General features: G+C 51.8%; 1 protein-coding gene across 1 annotated transcript in view; it reads right to left on the bottom strand.

The window, feature by feature from the left end:
• Positions 1-14,547, bottom strand: part of NKD1 (NKD inhibitor of WNT signaling pathway 1) — an 89,548-nt gene extending 75,001 nt beyond the window's left edge. Inside the window, exons 1-3 of the mRNA XM_043898423.1 lie at positions 14,335-14,547; positions 14,174-14,206; positions 13,390-13,523 (exon numbers count right to left, since the gene is read on the bottom strand). Of these exons, the coding sequence (XP_043754358.1) occupies positions 13,390-13,523; positions 14,174-14,206; positions 14,335-14,359 (192 nt within the window). The 5' untranslated portion in view covers positions 14,360-14,547. The remainder of the gene's footprint in view (positions 1-13,389; positions 13,524-14,173; positions 14,207-14,334) is intronic.
• Positions 14,548-24,948: the final 10,401 nt, after the last annotated feature.

Here is a 24,948-nt window from a genome sequence, read left to right as displayed (position 1 = left end):
GACACGACTGAGTGACTAACACTTTCACTTGGACTTTCCTTTCATTCTATCACACCTCCCAGTACTTATGCCCCTGTGTAGTCCCTTCCCCTGAACCTGGGCTGAACCTGTGACTAGCTTTAACAAAGAGAATGTAACACTGCCAACTCTAGGTCTAAATCCTAAAAAGGTCTGGCAGTTTCCACTTTTGCACTTGTAGGAAGTTGGCCATCATATAAGAAGTCTGATTACCCTGAGACTGCCATACTATGAGGAAGCCCGAGCTAACCCTGAGGTGAGGCCATCTGGAAGAGAACTGAAGCCCCAGACATACGAGCCAAGTGGACCTGTGGCAGCTGGCCCCTTGCTGTTGGAGCCAACCCAACTAGGCCACATGGAGCTGGAGATAAGGTGCCCCTGCCAAGCCCTGCTCAAGCTGCATAATCTTAAGCAGATCACAAAATGATTAAGTCACTAAGTTTTGGACTAATTTGTTATACACACAAAAAATCCTAGACATCCATCTTTTCTTCAGAACATTCTGAGAGGAGGAAGCAAAGGCCAGGAGAGGTCACAGTAGACACCTAATGGCTAAGCTGGGCTCAGGATTCCCCAAACAGTGTTCTGTCCAGAAGGATTGAGTTTGCAGGATGCAGCTGCTGCTTGTCATGCTCAGAGGCTGGTTTCTAAGGTGAGATGACATGGGGCCCCCAAGGGCCCTCTTCATGCCCTAAGCAAAGGGAGTGGGTGAACAAGACAGCAACTATGGCAATCCTGGGAAAATTTGTTCTGACCAAACTGTCAACAAACCAAAAAGCCCTGATGTCAAGAAAGAAAACTTTGGCACAGAGAGGTTAGGGAACTTGCTCAACAGCCAGTGAGAAGCAGGGCTAGGTCCTGAAACCAGGCATTCAAATTCAGAGTCTAGACCAGTGACCAAACACCAGTGTTTCCTAACACTTATAGTGACCCACAATAAGAACTGTGTTTTATAATGGGCCTCAGTATAGGGTATAGATATGTATTTAGATATAGACATATCTGGGCTTCCCTGGTGGCTCAGATGGTAAAGCATCTGCCTGCAATGCAGGAGACCCGGGTTCAATCCCTGTGTTGGGAAGATCCCCTGGAGAAGGAAATGGCAACCCACTCCACTACTCTTGCCTGGAAAATTCCATGGACAGAGGAGCCTGGTAGGCTACAGTCCATGGGGTCGCAAAGAGTCAGACACAACTGAGCGACTTCACTTTCTTTCTTTTTATAGACATATCTAAATCTATTTATCTGTTTATTGGCATGGATTTCCATGTCTGTATATCCATATCTATCATCTATAGACATGCCTGTCCATGACTATAAACTAAACAGAAAGTGACACAAAGCAACATTCACTATTACTACACAGGATGTTCTCTCCTATTTTTGTTTTTGTCTATTTCATTTTTTTTAAATACTGGTCACTACATAGATTTCAAGAGCCATGAATGGGCTTAGAAGACACAGTTTAAGAAAAAAAAACAAAACTCACCTATAGTGAGTTAAGACAGCTCTAAAATCAGACTGCTCTGAATTTGCATCTTGCTAGAGCAAGATGCCACTTCCAAGTCAAGGGACTTTGGGCAAGAAGGCAGATTTCCTTAAAATCTCAGTGTCCCCAGCAGTAAGATGGGGTAACGACAGTGCCTGCCTCAGAGTGGGGCTGGGAGAACTGAGCAGCAGGGACAGCTCTTGGCCCAGGGCCTGGCATACAGCAGACGCTCAATGCTGGACCGACAGTTCAGCACAGGCTCGGCATACAGGAGGCACTTAGCAGCCACACCGAAGCTGCAGCCGCAGAACACCCAGTAAGGAGGCAGGTGCCCAAGACTGCCTGGGGCAGTGGGTTCCTTGAGATCTCCAGGACAGGGGAACAAGAAAAGTGCCCCCAGCACCCACTTAAAAGGCAACTTCCTTCCTGGTTTGTAGTACTTTTCTGACATCATCGTTGTGCCTTTGAAGTCTATCCAGATCCCTGGGGGAAAGAAGGCTGAAACAAGGTCAAGGTCAAAAGCTGGCCTGTAACAAGGTACCCCAAAGTAGCACCCTCAAACCTACTCAATGGAGCTGCCATGAGCCAAAGCCTCCGTGAGAGCCCTCCCACCCCCAGCCTGTGCAGACCTCTGGAGTAAGAGACACACTTGGGAGGTTGGGGTCTTCCCCAGCCTTACTTGTGGCCTGAGGGTGGCCAGGCCCATCCTGCTGACAGGCACCTTTTACGCTCTGCCCCACCCTCCCCAGGGCCCCAGCTCTGTCCTCAAGCTCAAGGCTGGGGGCTTGGGCAGCACACAGCAGAGCAGCCAATCAGCTCCAAGCTTTCATGGGACCCGAGGTTCTCCCCCATCTCCCACTCAGCCAGAAGGAAGACAATCTGGAGGGATCAGACATCAATAAAAAAATAAATAAAACTGTGGAAGAAGATTTGCAGCAGGTGGACAAGGGCTCAAAACAAGTTGGAACATATAGCATCCCGCCCCGCAACCCCCAAGCGCTACCCACCCCTGGCACTGGACCTTGCATTTCTACTTGAACATCTCAGGGACTGGACTGTCCTAAGTCGGACACCAGAAGTGGGTTAGAGTCCCTACTCAGCAGTCAAGCCTTGTGGCCTTTGCACTTCCCAAACCCTTTGTCTGAGCTGTTTTTAGCAAACCTTTCATCACCTGGCTATTTATCCTTTTGGGACTCAACAACTTAGTTCCCTAAACCAAAGGAGAACCCCTCCTCATTCCCTCTTACCACGCCCTGTTCTTTCCCTTCATCACATGCAGTGCACACCTGGGTGAGCATCCACTAACCACACCAGACAGCTGCAAGAGGAGGGGCGATGTCCGCTGTGTTCGCTCTGATTTGCCAGAGTGAGTGCATTTCACTCTCTGAATGACTCCACAAGGCAGGAAACTATGACCGCCCATTCCACAGATGGGAAAGCTGAGGATCTGCGGTAAGCTATCAGCTAACCCAGGGCCACCTGGCTGGGAGAGTTGGGAAGTCTGATTCGGAAAGCTCTAAACACACCCCTGACACCTACTACGGGCACACTCTGGGCTTTGATATAAAAGGGGCCACAAACCACATCTACACTGTACTGACCCCACCTGCCCTCCCGTCCTTCTCTCTACCAACTGAAACATACTATCCATGACTCCCAAGCTCCCAGCCTCGGCTTGGGCTGTACCCTCTGCCTTGGAGGCAGCCCACCCTCCCCAGCTGGGCTCAGGAGTTTAACTTGCTGAGCCCGTCTTCTCAGCTGTACACAGGGGAATAATACATGTGAAGAATGCATGTACAGTATTAGGCACTTTAATATTCACTTGTATGTGCTATTATCCCTCACACAGTCATACCCCACCAAAATCTTGTAGGTTTAAATCGACAGTCACAAGCCAGGCCATATCCAGCTGTCTGGGTCCACCCAAAAGAGTGTTTTTGAAAATTTTTATGTAGTTGACGATAATTTTTTAAATTAGAAAAATTTCACATAAAAATCCAGACGGCTGGATTCTCTTAACGATCAAAAGATGTGGCAACACCAGGCCACATTCCCACATGGCAACAGCTGGCTGGGGCTGAGGGGCGCTGCTCTCCAGACACAGCACATGTGCTCCCCAGGGCATCCGAGTCCTCCCCACCTCCCGGGCGTCTCCCAGCCAGCCTGATGCACTGGTGAATATGACTTCTCTGGTCCCTGCAGGTCCTTTAGATCCTGACCCCTGGTTTCAGTCTTACCATCCTTGGAGCTGTATTGACAAGCCACGTCTTTCAAAAACACCTCCTCCAATCTCTGTAACCCTGTGTCTCTTCCTGGTTTTGTAACGGTAAGAGTGAACTTACACTTACGACCCGTCCCATATTACAACCATTTTACAGTTAGAGTCCTCACAGCCGCCCTGTGAAGCAGACACTATTATCATCCTCACTCTACAGATGAGGAAACTCAAGCACAGAGCTGATTAGTCTATTTCATCCCCACCCTCACCCATTACCCGCCCTCCCCATCCCCACCCCCCACCTCCCATCCGGTGTTGCTCTGTGCCCTCAGGAAGATTACCCCGTGGACCCATTCACCAGGGCTTCCCAGGCTCTGGCTTCTGAATTCAGCTGCCAATGGGAGGCCCCGGCAAGAAACTGGAGGATGCCAGGAGATGGGGGTGGTGTGTTTCTTCTGCACCTCCTCCCTACTTCTGTACCATATCTCTGACTACAGTTAATCCTCCATCTTTATAGCTTCTGCCTGGTCTCCACCCATCCTCAGCTGTGATTCCTACATGGATCCAATCCAAAATATCCAACACATCCTTCCTGGCCCTTTCTGCCCGGGGGCCACGGGCGGTGGTAACAGCTCCCTCCTATTGCCAGGGGCCCACCAGACCCTGGGTACCTCAAGACCCCATGAAGGCTCCCTGAACGCTGCCCATACCTTTGGAAGCTAATTTCATTTAGACTCTCTGGAGTGGCTGTTTCCCGCTAGGTCCCTGGCTGACAGAGGTTCAACACTGTGCCCAAGGTCCCACAGGCAGAAAACGGTGCAGCAGGATCTGAACCCAGGACATTGGGCCGCAGAGCCCTCGCTCTTTAACCACCCCCTTACACCGCCTGGAGGTCTATTCTACTTCTCCTGGTCCTTCACCCACCTGTAGCCCCCTCAAGAGTCCCCTGGGTGGCCCTCGAGAACTAAGCACTGTGCCTGGATCGAGGCAGACCTTCCGGAATCTCTCCCTCAGCCCACAGAATCAGTCACTTGATTCCTCTTTATCCTCCAAAGTATTTTTACAAGGCAGAGCCCATCCTTCCCCACATTCCTTCTTCCCCTAGATCAAAGGGCTCACCTCTGTCCTGCTGGCCCCTCACACAGGGCCCCTCACACACTTGTCTCTCCTCTGGACAAAGACTAAGCTCCTTGGCATGGCTGAGAAGGCCCCCAGGCCCAGGCCGTGACCCCTCTTCAGCCAACTGAACTTCAGTCGGCATCGCAAACAAACTGCCCTCTTCACTGCAGGGCTTGCTCACATGCGGTGGGTCTGTCCAGCAAACACCCATATGGCTGTTACGTGTTGTCTCTCGTTGCCTCGCTCACCACTACGCCTCTCCCTATGCAACTTTGGGCTCAAATCACAGCTCCTCTGAGACCACCTGTGACCCTGGACCAGTTGGCACTCCCTGCTCTAGACTTTCAGAGTGCCCGGAGCATTCTCTAACATTCCCTAAATATTGTCATTATTCAGGAGATAACTTTTCAAACATGGGCCAATCAAACATGAATATCAATCCAAAGTAAAGTTTTAGCAAGTCAAATATGTGCCAAGTCGCTTCAGTCATGTCCGACTCTTTGTGACCTTCTGGACTGCCAGGCTCCTCTGTCCATGGGATTCTCTAGGCAAGAATACTGGAGTGGGTTGCCGTGACCTCCTCTAGGGGATCTTCCTGACCTAGGGATCGAACCCACGTCTCTTATGTCCCCTGCATTGGCAGGTGGGTTCTTTACCACTAGCGCCACCTGGGAAGCCTAGTAAATAAAATATAGTAATCTTTTGAAGTATCAGTCTAGCACGGCAAAGAAGGATTTAGTTTAGGAATGCAAAGAAACTTAAACTCTAGGAAATCTGGCAATGCAAATCATTCATATAAATCACACATTATGTTAGCAAAGAACCATCAGCTCCATCAATACCCCAACAGCATTTGATAAAATTCAATAATTATTCCTAGTTTAAAAAATCTTAGCAAGTCAGGAGATAAAGAAAGCTTTCTTAACTAGTTAAACAATGAACATCATACTTAATAGTTATTAATCAGTCAAGGATATTCTAACCAAAGCAATAAGATAAGAAAAATAGATGAGAGGCAAAGATGAAAGTTTAGAGTCACTAAACTCTAAGTTCTAAGAGGTAGGAAGTATGTTCTATTCCCATAATTTCCAGAACATCCTAACCACACTCTAAAATCTGTGGAATGAACAGCCACCCAGATTAGGTCTGATTCCTATTAAGTGTTCTCAAAGCACCCAGAACCTCTCCTTTGAGGCATAAATCACAACTTAGATTGTGTAATTTGTTTTTAAAAGCACTTATCTTTTCTAACTAGAGGTAAGGTCCATGAAAACAAGGACCATGCTCTACTGACAGAGCAGATGTATACCTGGCATAAAGTAAGTACTGAATTTCTATTGCACAGATGCATAAATGACTTGAATAGAATGCATTCAATACACAGTTTCTAAATTGCAATAAATGTAATACATTTTATCTTACTTTTCAGCTAGAAGATTACAGGCCCAGAGAAGGGAAGGATCCTTCAGCTGATGCCACACACCACTCACTGTGAAGCCCACCCATTACCCTGGGCTCCTCTGAAAGGTGTCAGCCACACATAGGCCCACACGGCTCAATAGGTAAGGAAAGTGAAGCCCAGAGCAATTCCTTGGAGCCCTCGAAACAAACACACATCCGGGACACACCCCGGGGGGCAGAGTCACCTGGTAAGACCTCCTGCGTGCTGCCTTTCTGGGGCAAAGGATGACTTCAGCAGAGGGACCTGAGGCTTCCCTCGCAAAGCCCTGTGACAGGTACCGCGTGGATAAACAGCCCCCTCTGCTTTCCTGGGAAGTTATCAAAGAATTACTTATGTCTCTGCAAATGCTTGTTTGGAGAAGGTTCTCCACCCCACCTGGGCTTGGCAGGAGTGGCAGCATCACCAAGCCTGCCCTTTCGGGAGTGATCAGCCTTTTCCTCCAGCTCCTGAAGGAACTCGGCCATTCTTCATGTGCAGAGTCTGAAGCAAGCCATAAAGAAGCAGGCAGCTTCCCAGGATAAACGGAGCACGGTGACATCAAAGACTGCCTTCCAGATTAAACAACCGAGGCCTTCAGCTCTCGCTGGCGTTTCTTCCAGGATATTCTGGGCTCCTGCCTCAGTTCTCCCTTGGATGGAATGGCAGATATTTTGTTTGTGAGAGTCTGAATTTTTTCCTTCCTCGGGGAGTGGGGGAGGGAGGAGGCGAGGGGAAAGGAGGGGGAGAGAGAGCGAGAGGAAGAGAAAGAATGTCTGTGAGAGACAAGAGCCACAAAAAGAACATGTGTGAGTAGAAAAGAGAGCGGGAAGTCAGGGAGGCAGCCTGAAGTGCCTGCTTTGGAATCCAACAAGTGACCTAAATATTCCAAAGTTGTGAACCTACAGTCACAGTGAGGTTGCAAGAAACCTCGAGCAAAAAGGATTGTGTATGCGTGTGTGCTAAGTCGCTTCAGTCGTGTCTGACTCTTTGTGACTCCATGGACTGTAGCCCGCCAGGCTCCTCTGTCCATGGGATTCTCCAGGCAAGCATACTGGAGTGGGTTGCCATGCCCTCCTCCAGGGGATCTTCCCGACCCAGGGATCAAACCTGTGTCTTTTATATCTCCTGCACTGGCAGGCGGGTGTTCTTTACCACTAGCGCCACCTAGGAAGCCCATAAGGAGGATTGAGGAGTCCCTGACTCCCTGGGGGCCCACAGATCTCCTTGTGGGCCCCTGCCCCTTGCCCAGAGGGTCACACTGCACTCCTCTTCCTCAGACACATCTGGTAAACTGAGGCAGGAGACCCTCTTCCCTCCAGCACAGGCTCACAGCAATTCTGGGGCAGGACAGGCTCTCCCTGGGATTGGCATGCCACTACACCCCCTGGCCCTTGGGGTGCCTCCCTCTGCCAATCCCATGGCTCAGGCGCCACATCCCACCCACGGCTAGGCCTCTGACCTTCCTCCCACAAAGGGCAGCAGGGGACGGCCCTCACCCAAACAGCTGGGGCAATGCCCCCCCGTCCCTGGGCATGACACCGCCTGCTAATCCACTCTACAGAGCGTGCTGGCGTCTGGACAGCAGGCTGGCTGCCAGGCGGGCTCCACCCCACCCACCTGTCCAGAGGGACAGGGAGCTCACCTGTACCAAGACCCACTAAAATGTGGGGGGACGGCTTTGTAGAAAGAAGGAGCACCAGAGAGTTTCAGGCCCCAAAGGATGCACAGCCACTTGAAGCCCACAGTCCCTTCTCGAGGGCTCAACCCAACCACAGACACTAATGCACCGGGGCCTCCCCCAGCTCCCGCTGCACAAACCCATCGCCTCTGTCCACACTTCCTTCCTCACTGGCCCAGCCTCCCACGAGTGTCACTGTCTGCCAACGCACCTGTGCACATCCTTATTCTTCATCTCCTTTATTAGACTGGAAGCCACAGGAGGACAGGCATCACCGCTCTGTGATCTGCCACTGTAGCCTCAATGCCTGTCTTGGCTAGGGAATTCATAGTTAATAGCAATTCGTTATTGATCATAGTGAATGAACAGCTGAGAGTCTGGAAGAAAAGACCAACTCACAGTCTGTCATTTATTCCTGCTTCCAGCTTTACCTGGCCGGGGGAGGAAGAGGCAGGGATGGTGACCTAATCCATCTTCATTCATTCTTCATTCATTCACTGAGCAAATTTATCACGAGAGCCCACCACACGCCCTGGGACTGCCACAAGGAAGATGGATTGCTCAGGAGGTGGTTCTTCCTTTGCTGACCACTCAGGCTTGTTGCTTTAAGGCCTCAGAGGAACAGTCTGGCCCCTGAGCCCGTTGCCCAAGCTTCCTGCTATGAGGAGAAATACGCTCTGTCTGGTCATCACCCGCATTATCGCCTCACTCTGACACCCCCACAGGGCGAGGGGATTAAACATTCCCCAAGTCTAGAAGTTTGTGGGACATACTGCGGTTGTCTCCTGGTTTAGCTTCCCACTGAGTTTACGACAGTCTGCACAAGGTGTGAATGTAGAGTGTCTATTCCTGAGTTTGAGGGAAAGCACACACATGACATCCTGACTCGGGGAACCAGAGTCCTTCTCAAAGACGAAAAGTTTTGTAGGGAGGATAAGACACTCCTAAAAGCCTCTATCAGAGACCCCGTCACAGAGACGCTTTAACGTATCCAGAATGACACCCTTGCCCACTTTCCACCATCCTGAGGGACCCAGACCTACCGGAAACCAGAAGCCCCCCTGGCACCCTGCCCAGCTCCAGCTTACCCCTGCTCCCCTCCCCATCCCCCACAGGTCCAGAAAGCTGCCAGGTGGGGCTAGGAAGCTGGCCTGGGTGCCACAGGCAGAGGGCACCCTCCGTGGAGAACTCAAAGAAGCCAGTGAGTGGAAGCCCAAACGCCTCCTCTAGCCTCAAAGCAAATCATCTTTTAATTGTGAAACACCAAATATTTAATTTATGCTCTACCTCAAATGTCAAGTCCACCTCCCGGCACATAGCTTTGAAACCACGTAAGGAGGCCTAACACTTTCCATATGGTGAAGACATGGGGCCTTTTAATTGTGCCAACTGGTATCATTCAAGGGTAATTCCCCTGGAATCCAGCACTCAGGCAGCAGCTGGGCCGGCCTCCAATCTCATCACCCAGCCCCATACGTCCCCGCGGGCTCCCACCATGCCTGCACCCTCCCAATCTCCCCCAAATATCAAAATGCACGAGGTGCCCCTAATCAAATTACCAAACCGCCTGGCAGCCACCTTTGATCCAGAGGCCGGCTTGCCTGCACCAAAGTGCTCAGCCTGTTTTCTTCAGGCGACTTTGCCATAAAAGAACAAAAGGGCCAAACTGGGGGGTTGGGGGAGGGGATGGTCTTAAATCCGGAGGTCAACGTGCATATATGCACATGCATGTGCACGCTCCAGGAGTGTTCACAGACATGCAGATTCTGCTTCTCCAAGTGTTCTCCTATCAATATCTGTGTCCATTTACTCCATCCATCTACTAAACTTGTTAATTTTACCCATTATATCTTCCAGATCCAACATTTCCAAGTGCTTTTCTTTTGTTAATGCCTGTGGCTGCTTCACGCTTCTAATATCATCCTTTATCTCTGAGATTATTATGCTTACTTTAATGTCTAATTATCTAGCACACAGTTGTCTGGCATACAAATTGTTCACGTATCATTCATCTTCTGTACAACTCGGACAGCTTGCATGTCTCCTTATTTTTCTCCTCTGAGCTCATATTCCCTTGAAGCTCATCATGTACCACTGAAAGGGCAGATGTCTTAACCTGTGTCCCTCCAAATGAGGCTATAAAGTATGGGGGAAGGAAGCCTCTGGTTTCATAATCTGGGCCCCCATCTCCACCTTCCCAGGGCCTCAGGAACCTGCCAGGCTTTCCCCAGGTTCTACACTTTATGAAGAGTTACCTGCCAAAACTCTCCCAGGGATGAGCAGGTTATTACACCCATTTTGCAGATGAGCTCATTAAGGTAGACAAAGGTAAAAATGGTTTATACAAGGTGACAAACTATTGTGGCCGAGACTGACCTCATTTATTCATTTCTTTTTCGGAAGGGTAGGCATGGGTTAATTGCCGATGAGGTCACCCTCTCACTTCCCAAGATCTTGCATGAAACTAAGACCCACCTTAAACATTTACTAAGCTACTCAGACCCCCTCAGGGAGGAAGAGGGCAAGCAGGGGCCCCTCACGCTTCTGCCTGCCTCACCCCAAAGTGCTCGGCAGCTGGCCAGCGTGCCACCTCTTAGGAATGAGTAAGTGCGACCCCCTCCAGGCAGATGCTCTGGTGCCGGAAAGTACTAGTAAGTACTCCAGAAAGGGAGAAAACCAGAGTCCACACCAGCTGGCTGGCAATTTTACAGGGTTATGAGGAGGATTAAGATAATGTAAGCAAAATGCTTGACACACATGGGTGCTTAATAAATAGTAGTTATCTTTGCAATAATAATACTGCTGGTTGGACAAGCCAGGAATGTGTCCCCAGCTGCCTTGGTGAAAGGCTGGGTGATGGAGTAGAGACAGAAGCCAATCCCAGGACAGGGACAGGTCTGGGGAGGGGGGTGGGGGGAAGCTCTGCCAGCTCTTGAACGAGGCACACTTTGGAGCCCACACCCTCCTACATCCTGATGAGATAATGGAAGAACCTAGAGCCACCCTTTCCGTGCCCCTATAACTCACGGAAACTAAACAGACCGGGGGTTGCCTACTGCAATCCCGTTTAGTATCTCAATGTTAAACTGGGGGCATTCTTTCTCATTCACAACTTTGACCAGTTGTACTTAACAGTTTTTTCAGAATCAACTTTAGACTATCTGTTTCAACTTAGCTTCATTCTAAGCAATAATATCCATGAAATCGAGGGTTTGATGTCCCAGCTATTTTATTTTTTCTGGTTAAAAAAAAAAATGTAACTGTTAAGATAGAAAATATTCCTCTAAGTGCTACTTGAAATCACCTCACAGGCACCCACAGGACAGCCCCTCACCTTGGGTTCACCCTGGCTTCTCCCTAGGCCAACTCCACCTCTGCAGGCTCAGGAATGAGGCTAGCAGTAGGGGGAAGCCAGGCGTCCGGGTCCCAGTCACCAAGCACGACTCCCAAGGAGGCAGTTTCTCTCTTCTGAATATCCTGGATGGCAGGGCCCACCCTCCACCACCCAACATATGTCACACTGATGGCTCTCGGTCTCACATCTTCAAAAGTGCTTTGAACAAACACTAATGACCCCTCAGCATTTCTTTGCGAGAAGGGGCTGGGAAAGGAGGGGGCAGGCCCCATCCCATGCTGTCCTCAGCTGGGGGAAGAAACCAGGCAACAAAATTCCCGTGACTTCACCAAAGCCACAGACTTAAGCTGGGGCCCCCTCCCCTCCTCCCCCATTTTCCCCAATGGCAACTTTTACTGGCTCACATCCCTCTTGCTGGGAACACTACTACTTAATTAAAAACGACAGACTTTTGTTTTCCTCTCCTTCCTTCCTCCTCCCTCCCATCCTCCAGGATTGGATGCCAAGGAGACCCACCAAAAACATGCGGGTAACATTTGTTATGGCTTTGAAGATAAAAGTCAATTGAAGTAAGCCCTCGCTGTATTTCAAGTTTCCCCTAAAGCATGGAGCAAGCTGCCTGGCAGTTTAGGAAAGAAAAAAAAGGGGGGGGGGGGGACTGCAAATAAATGTCATTCTGCAGGAATACTTTGTAAAAATAAACAGGCTGAAAAAACCCAAAACTTGATTAATGGAAATCCACTCAGTTGGCCTCTGTCTTGAGCTGCAAAATGCATTTGTTCATATGGCTAAATCGGATCATTTTCATTGGGCTTTAAATAAATAAGGAGATCAAAAACTAGAAATGGTGGGGGGAAGAAAGGGAAGTTTGTACTTCTGTTTTTAAAGGGCCCTAACTACAGTGCCCCTCCCCCCACCCAGCGTTGGCCCTTCCTAGGGGACAGTAGCTTCAATTCTAGCCTAGCCAACAGATGAAGAGAAATGGAGAGGAGAAGGCCCCCTGCTCAGCAATGACAGTGTAGGAGGAGATGGGAGCTTCCTCAAGATGCAGAGGTTATTTCATACATGCACAAGAGTCAACTACCCACAGGCTCACCTCCTGTAATGGACTACACTCAGTCCAGGTCCCACCACCCTGACACACAGACACACACACACACACACACACATCTGAAAACTCCACTGGCCCCTCCCCAGCCTATGAACAAGACCAAAGGACTAACCAGACCTGAAACTCAGTCTGTTCCCCTCTAAGTTTAAGAAAAAAAATTAAATGTCACATCAAAAAGTTGATTCATCCTTTGATCCTTGGCTTGCTCGAGTTCCACGCAGACCATCTGAAAGCCCTGTGCAGAGTTCCAGAGCCCATAGGACATCTGTGAACACCAGTCCCAGGCCAGGAGCTGCGGCTGGACTCACTCACTCCCCTGTCACATCTACTGCTCCCCTAGGAACAACTCCAGCCTCAGGGGCTCACTGGGTGAAGGCTGGGGGTGGGCCAGGCTGGAGCACAAAGAGGCCCTCTTTCCTTGTGTGCCAAGTCAAGGGGTCTCCCTGATCTCAGTACCCCCCAAGTTCTGCCCCCACCCAGATCACTGCCTGCTCTACTGGGACGCCAAGGCAGTTGGCACTGATGAATGCCACAGACATTGGAACACATTCGGAGGCAGCACAGTCCTGCCTTTCACCCAGACACCCCCAACCGCCTTCCCTCTTCCCTAGCCCAACTCCAAATCCACCTTTGAATACTGGCCACAGAAACCAGGAAGAAATCAGAGCAAGTCCCCGAATCCCTCCAGCACAGACAAGTTCCCCATCAACTGGCCCACCTCACCTAGGACCTTTCCCCCGAGGCAGCCCTCCACCCCCCAACTGGCCCCTTCCATCTGTGTCACCAGTAAGGTTGCCCAAGGCAGGGGGTGTGCAGGGTCATGTTGGTGGGGTAGGAGCGGCTAAGGGATTTCTGGACTTACAAGCTGTGCCAAGAGGTGCTATAAGTTGTCTGGGGTGGGGGGGGCGGTGTATGGAGACCCATCTCTGAGGTTGAAAGGGAGGTAAGTGGGGATCGTACCCGAGTTCCTCTGCCAACGGTGCCCGCCGCCCGCAGTTGTCGGGGTCCCGAGCTGCCACCCGGGCAGCGCTGCCTCCCAATCCACTCCTCGATGCCTTTCCGAGCCCAGGCGGCGCTCACAGCGAAGCTGTCACCTGGGGCGGGGACGACATGAAGCCCCTGAGTCTGGCCCCTAGGCTGAAAGTTACCCGAGAGAGGAGAGAAAGAGTGGGCGAGGCAGAGGCAGCAAGGGACCAGGAGGGTGCTGAGAGCTGCGCACGATCCTGAGAGAGGGACGCAGGTAATCAGAAGGGGGTTCTCGAAGCCCCGAGAGCAGGGATCTCGAGGCGAGCCAAGGGGGACACGTCTGGGCATCAGGAGAGCGAGCGCCAGAGGCCAGGGCTGCGGAGGGGAGGGACGGACACCGGGTGAGGGGAAGAGGGGAACTGAGGGTCAGGAGAAGGGGCGCAGGAGCCAAGATCCCGGAGGGGGGCCGAGGACCAAAAAGAGAGGAGGCAGGCTCTTGGTGAAGGGGCTGCAGTGAGCGCGGAATTCGGGTACCGTAGGGGAGGGGTTGAAGGTCAGAAGAGAAAGTACGGGATAGCGGGGAGGGGGTAGTTGGGGCAGAGAGGGGGACACAAAGTGAGCTCCAAGGAGAGGGTTTGTGGGACTGGCGGCTGGAGTAACGGGTGGGGGCGGCCCTGGTAATAAGATCCGCGGGTTAGGCCATTCCGCTGCAGTCCGCGGTGCTTCCCCGTCTAGCCCCCACCACCCCCACCCCGGTCCGTGCCCCGCGCACCCCTACCTTCCGGGCTCTCCCTACGCTTGCACACGGCGGCTGCAGGCACAACGCGCGCGGCGGCGGCGGCGGCGGGAGCCGGAAAGAAAGGAGAGGCAGAGAGTTAGCAATCGCAGGGACGAGGGCGGCGGGGGCCAGGGGGCCGGCGCGCGGGCGGGGACACTGACCCGGCTTGGAGTGAAGTTTCCCCATGCTGGGGGCGCGGCGGGAGGGGGCGTCCCTAAGCCATGCGCCCGGCCGGCGGGCCCTGAAGGCTCGCCGCGCCTTGTCTCGCTCTCCTCCTCCCGGAGCAGCCCCGGAGCTGAGCGGAGCCCGAGGCGGCGCCGGGACTCGCTCCTGCCGCTGGTGCCGCGGCCGGACTGACGCCCGGGCGCGCCGAGCCCCCAGCCCGCCGCCGCGGCCCGCGCCTCCCCGCGCGCCCATTGGCCGGGCGCGGCGCATCAAAGGCGAGGCGGGCAGCGGAGGGGCCGGGCTGGGGGCGGGGCCGGCGGGCTGGGGGCGGGGCGTGGAGAAGCGCTTAGGGCTGGACACAGCGCCCCCCTCCAGGATTCGGTCTTTGACCCGGGCCCGGGGCTGGGGACCCGGGACTGGGGACTAGAGGTGAGGCTGGGTGGTGGGGGGAGGCGGAGGAGCTCTGGTCAGTAGGAATATCGGGACAGACACCCTCTTGGGTCCTGCCCGCTTTAGAACAACTGCTCCTCTCACAACGCTGCTCACGGCGCTGTGTGCTCCCTACGCTCGATTCTTCCTGGAAGCGGACTGGACTCAGCGGCTCCAATTTACAGGTGATGAAACTGAGGTCGGAGACGAGAGGCTGCTCGGAGCGCCCGCAACGTTACCCTTTCCCAAGTCTGGCACGGTCGGACTTCGGCAGAAAATGTTCGCTATTCCCCGCCCAGTGCCCGCCCCGCTTCTCCTCCGAACCTCTGTCTAGGCTTAGGAGAAGCCCCCATTGCGCCTCCGGCCAGTTGTGGGCCCAGCCAGCTCGCGGCGGCTACAAGTGTCCGAAAGCCGCGAATTGCCAGCCAGTCGCTCTGTTCTCTCCTCCCGGGCCCGTGGGTGCCCGCCGGGGGGTCGGGGCGCGCTGCCAGCTGTGCGGCCCGGAAGGGGGTAACCGCTGGGTCTTTGATCTTCCTGGGTTTCCGCTCCCCGCTGCAGTTCGCCAGACCCAAGGGCTTGTTTGTTTTGTCTGGGGAGGTCTCTGCGGAGGGGAGGGCGACATCAAGGGGTTCCAATCCACCTTTGTGGTTCTCAGAGAGCACGCCTGCTCTGCTGGGGACACTGGGGGCCTGTTAAGTTCGGCCTGGTACTGGGCAGTCTGGGCGTGGGAAAAGAAAACCGTGTGCTAGGAGAGAAGAAAAGCGCTGTCCCTTGGACTGAGTTCTCTGTGTGAGCCTCCGTTTTACAGTCTGTAAAACGGAGGCTCAGTTCTGTCCTTCTTGCCAACTTCTTAGAGGGACACTGCCCAATAGAAAGATAATGTGAGCGACATATGTAATTTCAAGTTTTCTAGTAGCCACATTTTTTTTAAGTAAAAAGAAATATTAACTAATTTTAATGTATTTTATTTAACCCAATAGATCAAAAATATTTCAATTTCAACTTATAATGAGATATACATTCTTTGTTTTGCACTGTTTAAAATCTGGTATATTTTACACTTAGAGCATAACTCAACCCAGATGAGCCACACTGCAAGTGCTCAATGGCCACGGGTGTTTGGGCATCACAACTCTGCAGCATCTACGTGTCTCTGAAGGATATTGGGGACTGCGTGGCCCTCTTGAGTCATAAATCCCTTCACCCAACAGTATCTTACTTCCATCCTTCAAATTTGCTTTTTACATCCCCTTTTGCAGAGAAATGAAGGCTACTCTTATAAGCAGGTACATTAATGCTCACTGCAAGCTGGTTCCATTTGAGGAGTGCTGGGACCACTCGCCCTCCCCCCCCCAAAAAAATAGTTATTATTGTTCATTTTATATTGCATTTCTCTATACAGTACCTGGGGCTTCGCAGGTGGCACAAGTGGTAAAAAACCCACCTGCCAGTGCAGGAGTCATAAGAGACACAGGTTCAATCCCTGGGTCGGGAAGATCTCCTGGAGGAAGGCATGGCAACCAACTCCAGTATTCTTGGCTGGAGAATCCCATGGACAGAGGAGCCTGGCGGGCTACAGTCCACAGGGTCACAGAGAGTGGAAATGACTGAAACGACTAAGCACGCATGAATACAGTACCTACTGTATGTCAGCCATTGTCTTAAGTCATGTAAAACTCTTACAACCACTGTCTGGTGCAGGCTCGTACTTGTTCTATAAAAGAGGAAACCTACTAAGCTCAGAGAGGTGAAGTCACTTGCCCAAGGTCACACAGCTAGTCAGTGGCCTGGTTAGGAACTGAGCCCAATCCTGTTGATTCCATTGCCCAAGTTGTTTTTACTACATCAGGCTGTCCCAACACTGTCCAAACTTAACATTCCACTGTTAGAGACAGACTCGCCCACCTGGAAACAAACACTGATTCAGTGCCAGCTGTCTGCCAAGCACTGTTTCAGCATTTAAGATACATCAGTGAACAGAACAAAAAATCCCCACTCTCACGGAACTTGCGCTCTACTGGAAGGAAGACAGAGAATAAACATAATGAATGGGCAAATAGGATGCTAAGTTAGCAGGCATCACCAGCTATAGCAGTGGTTCTCAACTGAGGGCAGTTTTGCGCTTTGGGGGGCATTTGGGATTGTTTGAAGGCATCTGGGAAGTAGAGGCTAGGGTTGCTCCTAAACATCCTAGAATGCACAGGACAGCCACCTGAAAGACTAATCCAGCCCCCAGTGTTGATCCTGCCAAGGTGAGACCCTCTGGGCAGCAGGAAAATGAATGAGCAAAGCAGGATGACAGGGATCAGAAGTAGGAGGGAGGCGGGGGCTCTGCGTGTCTGAATTCCAGAAGGAGCTTTCCTGCAGACCCCTCCGAAGGAAATGGAATTTGGTTGGGGGGGAGGGATGCTGGATGTCTCTCTCACCCCCACCCCCCACTGGTGCCAGGGTGCATCTAAATCAAAGCAAAACTCAGGAGCAGTCTTTCTCACAATGCTCAGAAAAGTTGGTTACTTCCTTAAACCAGTCATGGCTTTCTTCCTGCATGAGAAAAAAGTATCCCCTCATCCCCTTGGGAATTCCTTTTTACAGTTCAAAAAGAGATAAAAGCAAGAACTAAAACTCTGCAGTTACCAGCTTTGAGTCTTGAGGGAAGTAAATCCCAAATGTCCAGCCCAGACACAAAGCTCCCCCTCCACCTTCAGCCTGGCCCTTCCCAGCCCGGCAGGCGCCTGGGGCTTCACTGCTATGGGAACCATGACATCCCCACCCCCACCAGCCTGGTCCTAGGGGAAGACACAGGAGAGGTGGGCCTGATGCTGAAACCTCAGGCTGTCCAGAGCTCCGAGAAGGGCTGCCCTGGAGGCCACCAGCCCATCATCCACCTGGGATGGCTATTCGCCCTTTGTTAGCTGCTGGTCCCGCGACTCGCTGTCTTTTTATGTGTTTTAATAATTTATCTGGCCCACTTCTTGGGCTGTATACTTACAGTGACACATCTTTTTCTTTGAAGATTTCCCATCCTTTGAGGGAGGAGAATGGGGAAGGAAGGCAAGGAAGAGATAAGAGAGAGAGATTATAACAGAAACGGGTTTCCTGGGGCTTGAGATTTAGCAAGGCTGGTTTAGGTGAAATCTGTTAGACATGGAGCTGGGAGGTTTAAACACACACACACACACTCATCACCCTGGTTGGCTGTCCCATGCTTGTCCCCAAGTTAAATTATCTGCTCTAGTCCCCTTCAAATGCCACTTCCTAGAAGAAGCCCTCCTTGGCCTTCCTGCCTGAAGAACTCTGACCACTCTGAAGAGTCAAGTTCCCCTCCCCCCTCTCTCTCTCCACTTAGCACTGCTTATTTTTTAAGGATGGGGCTAAATTTCCCTTCTGGAGTTAGAGCTCCTTAAGTTGGGTTCTTGCCTGACTTGCATGTCTTGATGCAGTACCCAACATTGCCTATAGGAGGTGCTCTATATGAAACTAGAGGAGCCCACCCAGTCCCATCTCTACTCTGTGACATGTTGTGGTCAATAAGAGCGTGGGAGGGCTTCCAAGAATATGAGCTGGGATATACTACAGAAAAAAATGAAAGTCCAAATTTTGCTGGCTCCCCCTAGATCCCTGGAGTTGCTTCATGCCACAGCTGCCTGGTAAGTTTTGGCACTGTGTGTGTGTGTGTGTGTGTGTGTGTGTGAGAGTCATTCAGTCGTGTCCAACTCTTTTGCAACCCCATGGACTGTAGCCTACCAGGCTTCTCTTGCCCATGGATTCTCCAGGCAAGAATACTGGAGTGGGTTGTCCTTTCCTTTTCCAGGGGATCTTCCCAACCCAGGGATCGAACCCAGGTCTCCTGCATTGGTAGGCAGATTCTTTACCATCTGAGCCACCAGGAAAGCCTGGTTTGGGTGAGAATAGGAGAGTTAAACTGTCCTGCATGGGGCTTCCCTGGTGGCTCAATGGTAAAGAATTCGCCTGTCAGTGCAGAAGACACAAGTTCAATCCCTGATCCAGGAAGATCCTACATGCAACAGGGCAGCTAAGCCCATGTGCCACAACTGCTGAGCCGGTGCTCTAGAGCCCAGGAGCCACCGCTGCTGAGCCCGTGTGCTGAAGCCCACAAGCCCTAGAGCCCACGCTTCACAGCAAGAGAAGCCACTGCACTGAGAAGCCTGCACACCGCAACGAAGAGCAGCCCGCGCTCACACAGCTAGAGAAAAGCCCACGCGGCAGCAAAGACCCAGCACAGCCAAAAATAAATAAATAAATAAAAATTTTAAAAAACTGTCCTGCATGAAAAAGTCACAGGAATTTTCAATACGGCAACCAGGAAAGAGAAGGAAAGAGTGACAAAGAAAACAGTATAAGAAGAAAATGACAAATAAAAGGGCCCACGAAGGGGCAGTCCAGTGAGGTAGGGACAGTCAATCCATTTTCAGGGCAGTGAAGGCTGAAATGTGATTGGCAGTTGTCACCTGCTCTGCTCGGTGCTGGAATTGCCCTTCATCCCTCCACACCTCGGCAAAACCCTGACCACGTCTCCAGGGTAACGGCCCAGGACAGAAGGAAGGGAGTAGAAAGATGGCCCAAACGTAGATCACGCATCCATGGGGCAACAGGCCACAGACAGTCTTCAGAGTGGAGATGTTCATCAGGAGGGAAAGATGGGAGCAAGAGGGAGCCAGGAGGAACGCCAGCCCCAGCATCAGTCCTTGGAGGTGAGCGGAGGGGAGTCTGGACCAGGGGTGAAGTCCTCAAGCCACTCTCTCCAGGTGTTAGAGGAAAGAGACCCCAAAGACAGCTACTGGAGCCTAAATGTTGATAAAATATTGAATTTTTGTGCTGCCGACACTTCCCGGGTCAAGGGTGTTTCAGCAAGCTCAGAATGCAGGCATCCCAGGTGACCTAGGAGGAGGGAGAGGGGCAGCCCAGCCTCAGCATTGCTGGCTCTCCTCCAGGCCCTGCCTCTCTGCTCCTCTCCAGGCCCCTCTGAGAAGCCCTTCCAGCCTCAGCACCACTCTGTCTACTTCCAGACATCTTTCACAAAAGGGAGGAAAAAACTCCCATCTTATGAAGACTTTGTTTTTCTGTAACAATCTGGGCCTAATCCCCATACTCAGTCTGCTCATCCAGAAAACAGGAGGGCCCAAGAGATCAGTCTTTCCCAAAAGGATATCCATTGAACACCAGAATTGTCAGATGCTCTTCTTACATGAAAGAAAGAGCTCTGTGGGCCCTGGCCTAGCAAAAGGACAGAAGTTCGTCTTCTGCAGAACTTGTCAGAACCTTCAGGGAGTGCCCCAGCTTTGTGAGTCTCTAAAAGGAGGGCATCCTAAGCAGTGTTTTTCAAACTCACTGGACTGGGGAGCCCTCTCTGGGAGATGCAAGTGAAAATGAACACTCATGGAACAGTCTTTGGAAAATGCTGGACTTGGTGTCTTCCAAGGTTCCTTCCAATCTGAAATTCCAAGTGCTAAGTCCAGGGACCTAGCCGAGAAGAGTGGCAGGAAGGAAAGTTCAGTGGGGGCAGAGCGAACATGGGGAGGTTCCCTGAAAGAGTATAGTCACGTGTGTTCAATGGTGTGCACTTAATGTGTTTCAGAACATATGTGTCCACCTCCAGGCCTCTGAACTATCAGACACCTATGATGCATGAGGCTTCATGTGGGGCTTCTTAAGGCCAAAGCTCGAGGCAAGACGGAAAAGCATCACTGTTGCAAAGCTTGTAGTGTTTGCCTGCCTCACCTACCTTCTCTTCTAGTTTAGCCTCGCCCCGTTCTGTTCCTCCACCACCATCACCTTCTTTTCCTTCCATCCCACAGAGCACAGCTTCAGGGCAGCCATGCTGCCATGTTGGTACACATGGCCGCTTTACTCCTCGGCCACAGCTGATTGGATGCCTAACCCATGAGCTTGACCAATCAAGATCTCTTTCCAGAATTTGACTAGCAAGGCCCAGGGTCTGGGGTCTGGGGTCTGCTTGCTTGTGATCTCTGAAGCTGAAGGGCTCTGTAGTTTCCATAGCTCCAGGGACTGGAGCAGCTGTTTAGGCATCCACGTGGGCTGACGAATAAGCAGAAAGAAGCAGGGGTAGGAGCCGTTGGAGAGAGAGATAGTAAGCCAGGTGAAGAAAGATGTGCAGACAGACAGACAGAATGTCTTGGTCCCTGATGCTGCCTGTACCCAACTCCTAACCTTGTTAGTTCTGCCTATGTACTCTATTCAGAACTGAGAGACCCTTGGTCCCCCTGTCTTGGGCTGGTGTAAAAGAGCCTAGATGAGGGTTCCCTGGAATTTAATGTGCATATGAATCCCCTGGTGGAGGAGGAAATGGCAACCCACTCCAGTATTCTTGCCTGGAGAATCCTGTGGACAGAGGAGCCTGGTAGGCTGCTGTCCATAGGGTCGAACAGAGTCAGACATGACTGAAGTGACTTAGCATGCATGCATGCATTGGAGAAGGAAATGGCAACCCACTCCAGTATTCTTGTCTGGAGAATCCCAGGGACAGAGGAGCCTGGTGGGCTGCCGTCTCTGGGGTCGCACAGAGTCAGACACGACTAAGGCGACTTAGCAGGAGCAGCAGCAGCAGCATGAATCCCCTGGGATCATGTTAAAATGCAGTCTGGTACGGGACCTGAGAATCTGCATTTCTAACAAGCTCCAGGATGAGACTGATGCTGCTAGTTGGTAGACTGCATTCAAGACTCTAGAAAGTGAAGTCTTCTCAGCAGCCATTAGTGTTATAGAACTTGCCTCTTCGCTGAGTAAGTTGCAGTACTGGGCAGAAGAAGGAGGAAAAGACATCAGGAGGGAGGCACCTGAGAAATAAAGATCATCTCTTTCACCACGTCATTCAGTAAAGATTTTTGAGGGTCTAATTTATACCAGGCTGTATGTTAACAAAGCAGACAAACATAGTGCAATATATGGTATGTCTATGGGGAAAATCAAGGAGGAAAGAGGGAGATGGTTGCAATTTTAGATAAAGGGACCAGAAGGAAGTCTTTATGCAAAGATGTGAAAATTAGGAAGGGAGCCATAAGGATGCCAGGGGAAAGGAGGTCCAGGCAGAGGGAACAGGAGGTGCAAAGGTCCTGAGGCAGGGACATGCCAGGTATGTTTTGCAAACAAGGAAGCCAGTGGCTGTGAAGCAGAGAAAGTGGGGAGGAGGGGAAGATGAGGTTGGAAGGTGACGAGGCTCGACCATAATAACCTTGTGGGCATTGGCAAGGACGTTAACTTTACTCCAGAGAGATGGCTGCTGATAGGGGATTGTGAACCGGAGTGACAAGGCTGCTGAGCTGAGAGCAGAGTGGGAAGACAGGGGTGGTGGAGGAGACCGGGCAGGGGCAAGGAGACCAGCCAAGAGGAGATGGCAGGCAGCAGCCTCGGCGAGACACTAGAGTGGTTTAGACCAAGGTGATGGCAGTGAAGGAGGTACGTGGTCGGGGGCTGAATGTACTTGGAAGTTAGCGGCGACTAGACTAGCTAATAGACTGGACATGGGGTGGAAGAGAACGAGTCCAGTTAAGGAAAATGCTAAAATGGCCTGAGTGGCTGGGAGGAGGAAGCTGCCACTAACCGAGATGATGAAACCTGTGGTGGGCTCTGTCTGCAGAACAGGGAAGCTCAGGACTCAGACTGAACGTGTACTTTGGAGAGGCCTGTTAGTATCTGAGCAGTCAGATCAAGTAGGCAGTTGGACCCATTCACCTAGGGTTCAGAAGCTGCAGGCCGAAAGCTACACCTGGGTGTCATAAACCTCGAGAGGGAATTTAAAGCCCGACATTGGATGAGCTTCCCTGGGGTGTGAGTGCAGACAGAGAACAGAAGAGGGCCAAGGACAGAGCAAGTTTGGGGGATGGCGAGTATCTGCCCATCTCCTGGGAATCTCCGCAGCTCCTCAACCTCTTGACCTCCATCCCGTTTACGCGGCTCCCCTCCTAGAGAAGCCCTGCTCAGTAAATCCTTCTCTTACCTGCTCACCCCGCCCCTGCGACCCGCCCCCACTCCACAGCAGGCAGGATTCCTGGCTCAGCATCTGAAGTCTCAAAGCAGTTCTTTGTTCAAACCAGCCCTGGAGATAAACGAGACAATGTGTGTGAAGCGCTCCGGGCGGCCGGCTGGGGACCCATGGAGGCCAGCTCTCTCTGACAAAGTGGATATGGCAGAGCTTCGCACCCTCCCCAAGTTAGCCGTGTCTGGGCCCGTGTCGCAGCACCCCATGCCTGGCACACAGTAGGGGCTTTAGACATGTTTGTTGTGGACAGGAATGACAAAGGGGCCCATCTGAGAAGAGATGATGTTGTCTCTCCTCAGACATCTCCCAGAGTTCTTCAAACCCCCCTCCCACGTCATTTGTGTTTCTTCTGACTCTGTGCCCAAGAGAGGTCACTGCCAGCCTATGGCTCCCAGAGGCTTTTGGCCATATCACACCTACCCCCAGCCAGGGCGGGAAGGCAGATGGAGGTGTTCATACACCCAGCTACTACTGTGGTCCCTTTCCTCTGAAAGCACAGGGCAGAGTGTTTTCTCCTCCACAGAACGGATAATTCTTCATTTGCATCTTCTAGCAGAGAGCTGGGGTGCATCCTCCACCTGGAGCCTCTTTTGACATCCTCGTCTGCGGACCTCTCTGGGTGACAAGTATCTTTGTACTCAGCCCCCCTCCCCAACCCCTCCCTCCCTCCCTGGGTTCTGACTCTTTCTCACAGGCTTCCGTCTGCACAAAGGGACCATTGAGAGGCAGGCCGTGGGACGCCGCCTTTGATCTGGGGTTCTAATAACGTGTGTATGTTTGCGTTCCAAAACAATGCAGCCGCCTCGCTGGATGGATGGAGGCGGGGGAGGACCAGAAAGTCGGCAGGACGCTTACAGTGGAGGCTGGGCAGTGAGCATCAGCTTGCTGGTTGGCACCTTTGGAGAGCACCTCGGCTGAGTCTGGCTGGTGAGGTTACACAGACCAAGACCCTGGCACGGCTGTGCTTTGCCAGATGCCCCTGAGCCCCACAGAGCCGGTGATCACGGGTTCACCAGGGGAACAGGGGAAAAGACAAAGGAGGGGTTTGGACAGGTAGAAGAGAGAAGTGAAAGTGTCAGTCACTCCGTCGTGTCCAACTCTTTGCAATCCCATGAACTGTAGCCCACCAGGCTCCTCTGCCCATGGGATTCTCCAGGCCAGAATACTGGAGTGGGTTGCCATTTCCTTCTCCAGGGGATCTTCCCTACGGAGGGGTCAAACCTGCATCTCCTGTATTAAAGGCAGATTCTTTACCATCTGAGCCACAGCGTTGGTGGCATCTGCCCAGCCTAAAGGGGCAGCTGCAGCTCAGCGCCAGTTTCCACTCAAGGACCCTGAGTTGCTTGATCTTTCCATTTTTCAGGAGTAGCTGCAAATCCATGTTTCTAGGTGATATCTCCAAATCTTCAAATATTGGCAGTTAGTTCAAAAAAACATATAAATTATGATGTAGGCCAAAGAAACATGCACTCCTGCTGGGATCCTGCCCCTGGGCACCCGCTTCACCCTCTGCTTAGGTAAACGCATCCAGAGAAAATGTACACTGGAGACAGGCGAGGCGGGGGAAAGGCAATGATTCAGACCAGACCCAGGCTCTCTTCAAAAGGGAAAAACAGGGTGATGATAGCAGACTCATGCCTCCTGCCCCAGTGTCCCCCAAATGCCCTCCCTGCCATTACATTACCCCTCCAGTCTCTCAGCAAATGGGTACTAAGTCCCTCCAGTGTGCCAGGACTAGGCTGGAAGCAGGAGATGCAGGAATAAATCAGAAGGGGACTCCCTCAAGTCCAGACAAGCAGACAGAAATGTGGTGAGCTAGGCTATGCTGGGGGCTCACTATTGCCAGGCTCTGTGTGAAGGGTTGTATGCTATTTTGTTACCTCACAGGGATTCTCAAGGAGAATAATGGAACTTACCAACACAGTGGCAGAGGCTAGATTCCCCACTGCCTGCTAGCTGAGCTCTTGCATGCCGCCACTACTCTTCACTGTTTCATGGGCTGCAAGATAGGTCTCCCAGGTTTGTGCCACATAACACTTGGTATTGTGCAGTGTGTAACTTGTGCAACTGTACATGCCAACCCTGTGGTAGGACAAATTACAATAAATTAAGTGTTCATCAAGGTACATATAAAGCCCAAGAATGTTGTGGCCAGGGCCTCTCC

Source organism: Cervus elaphus, chromosome 4 (genome assembly GCF_910594005.1).
Source record: "Cervus elaphus chromosome 4, mCerEla1.1, whole genome shotgun sequence".
Lineage (NCBI taxonomy): Eukaryota > Metazoa > Chordata > Mammalia > Artiodactyla > Cervidae > Cervus > Cervus elaphus.
Note: the sequence above shows the minus strand (reverse complement) of the source record. Positions and strands in the feature narration are given on the sequence as shown.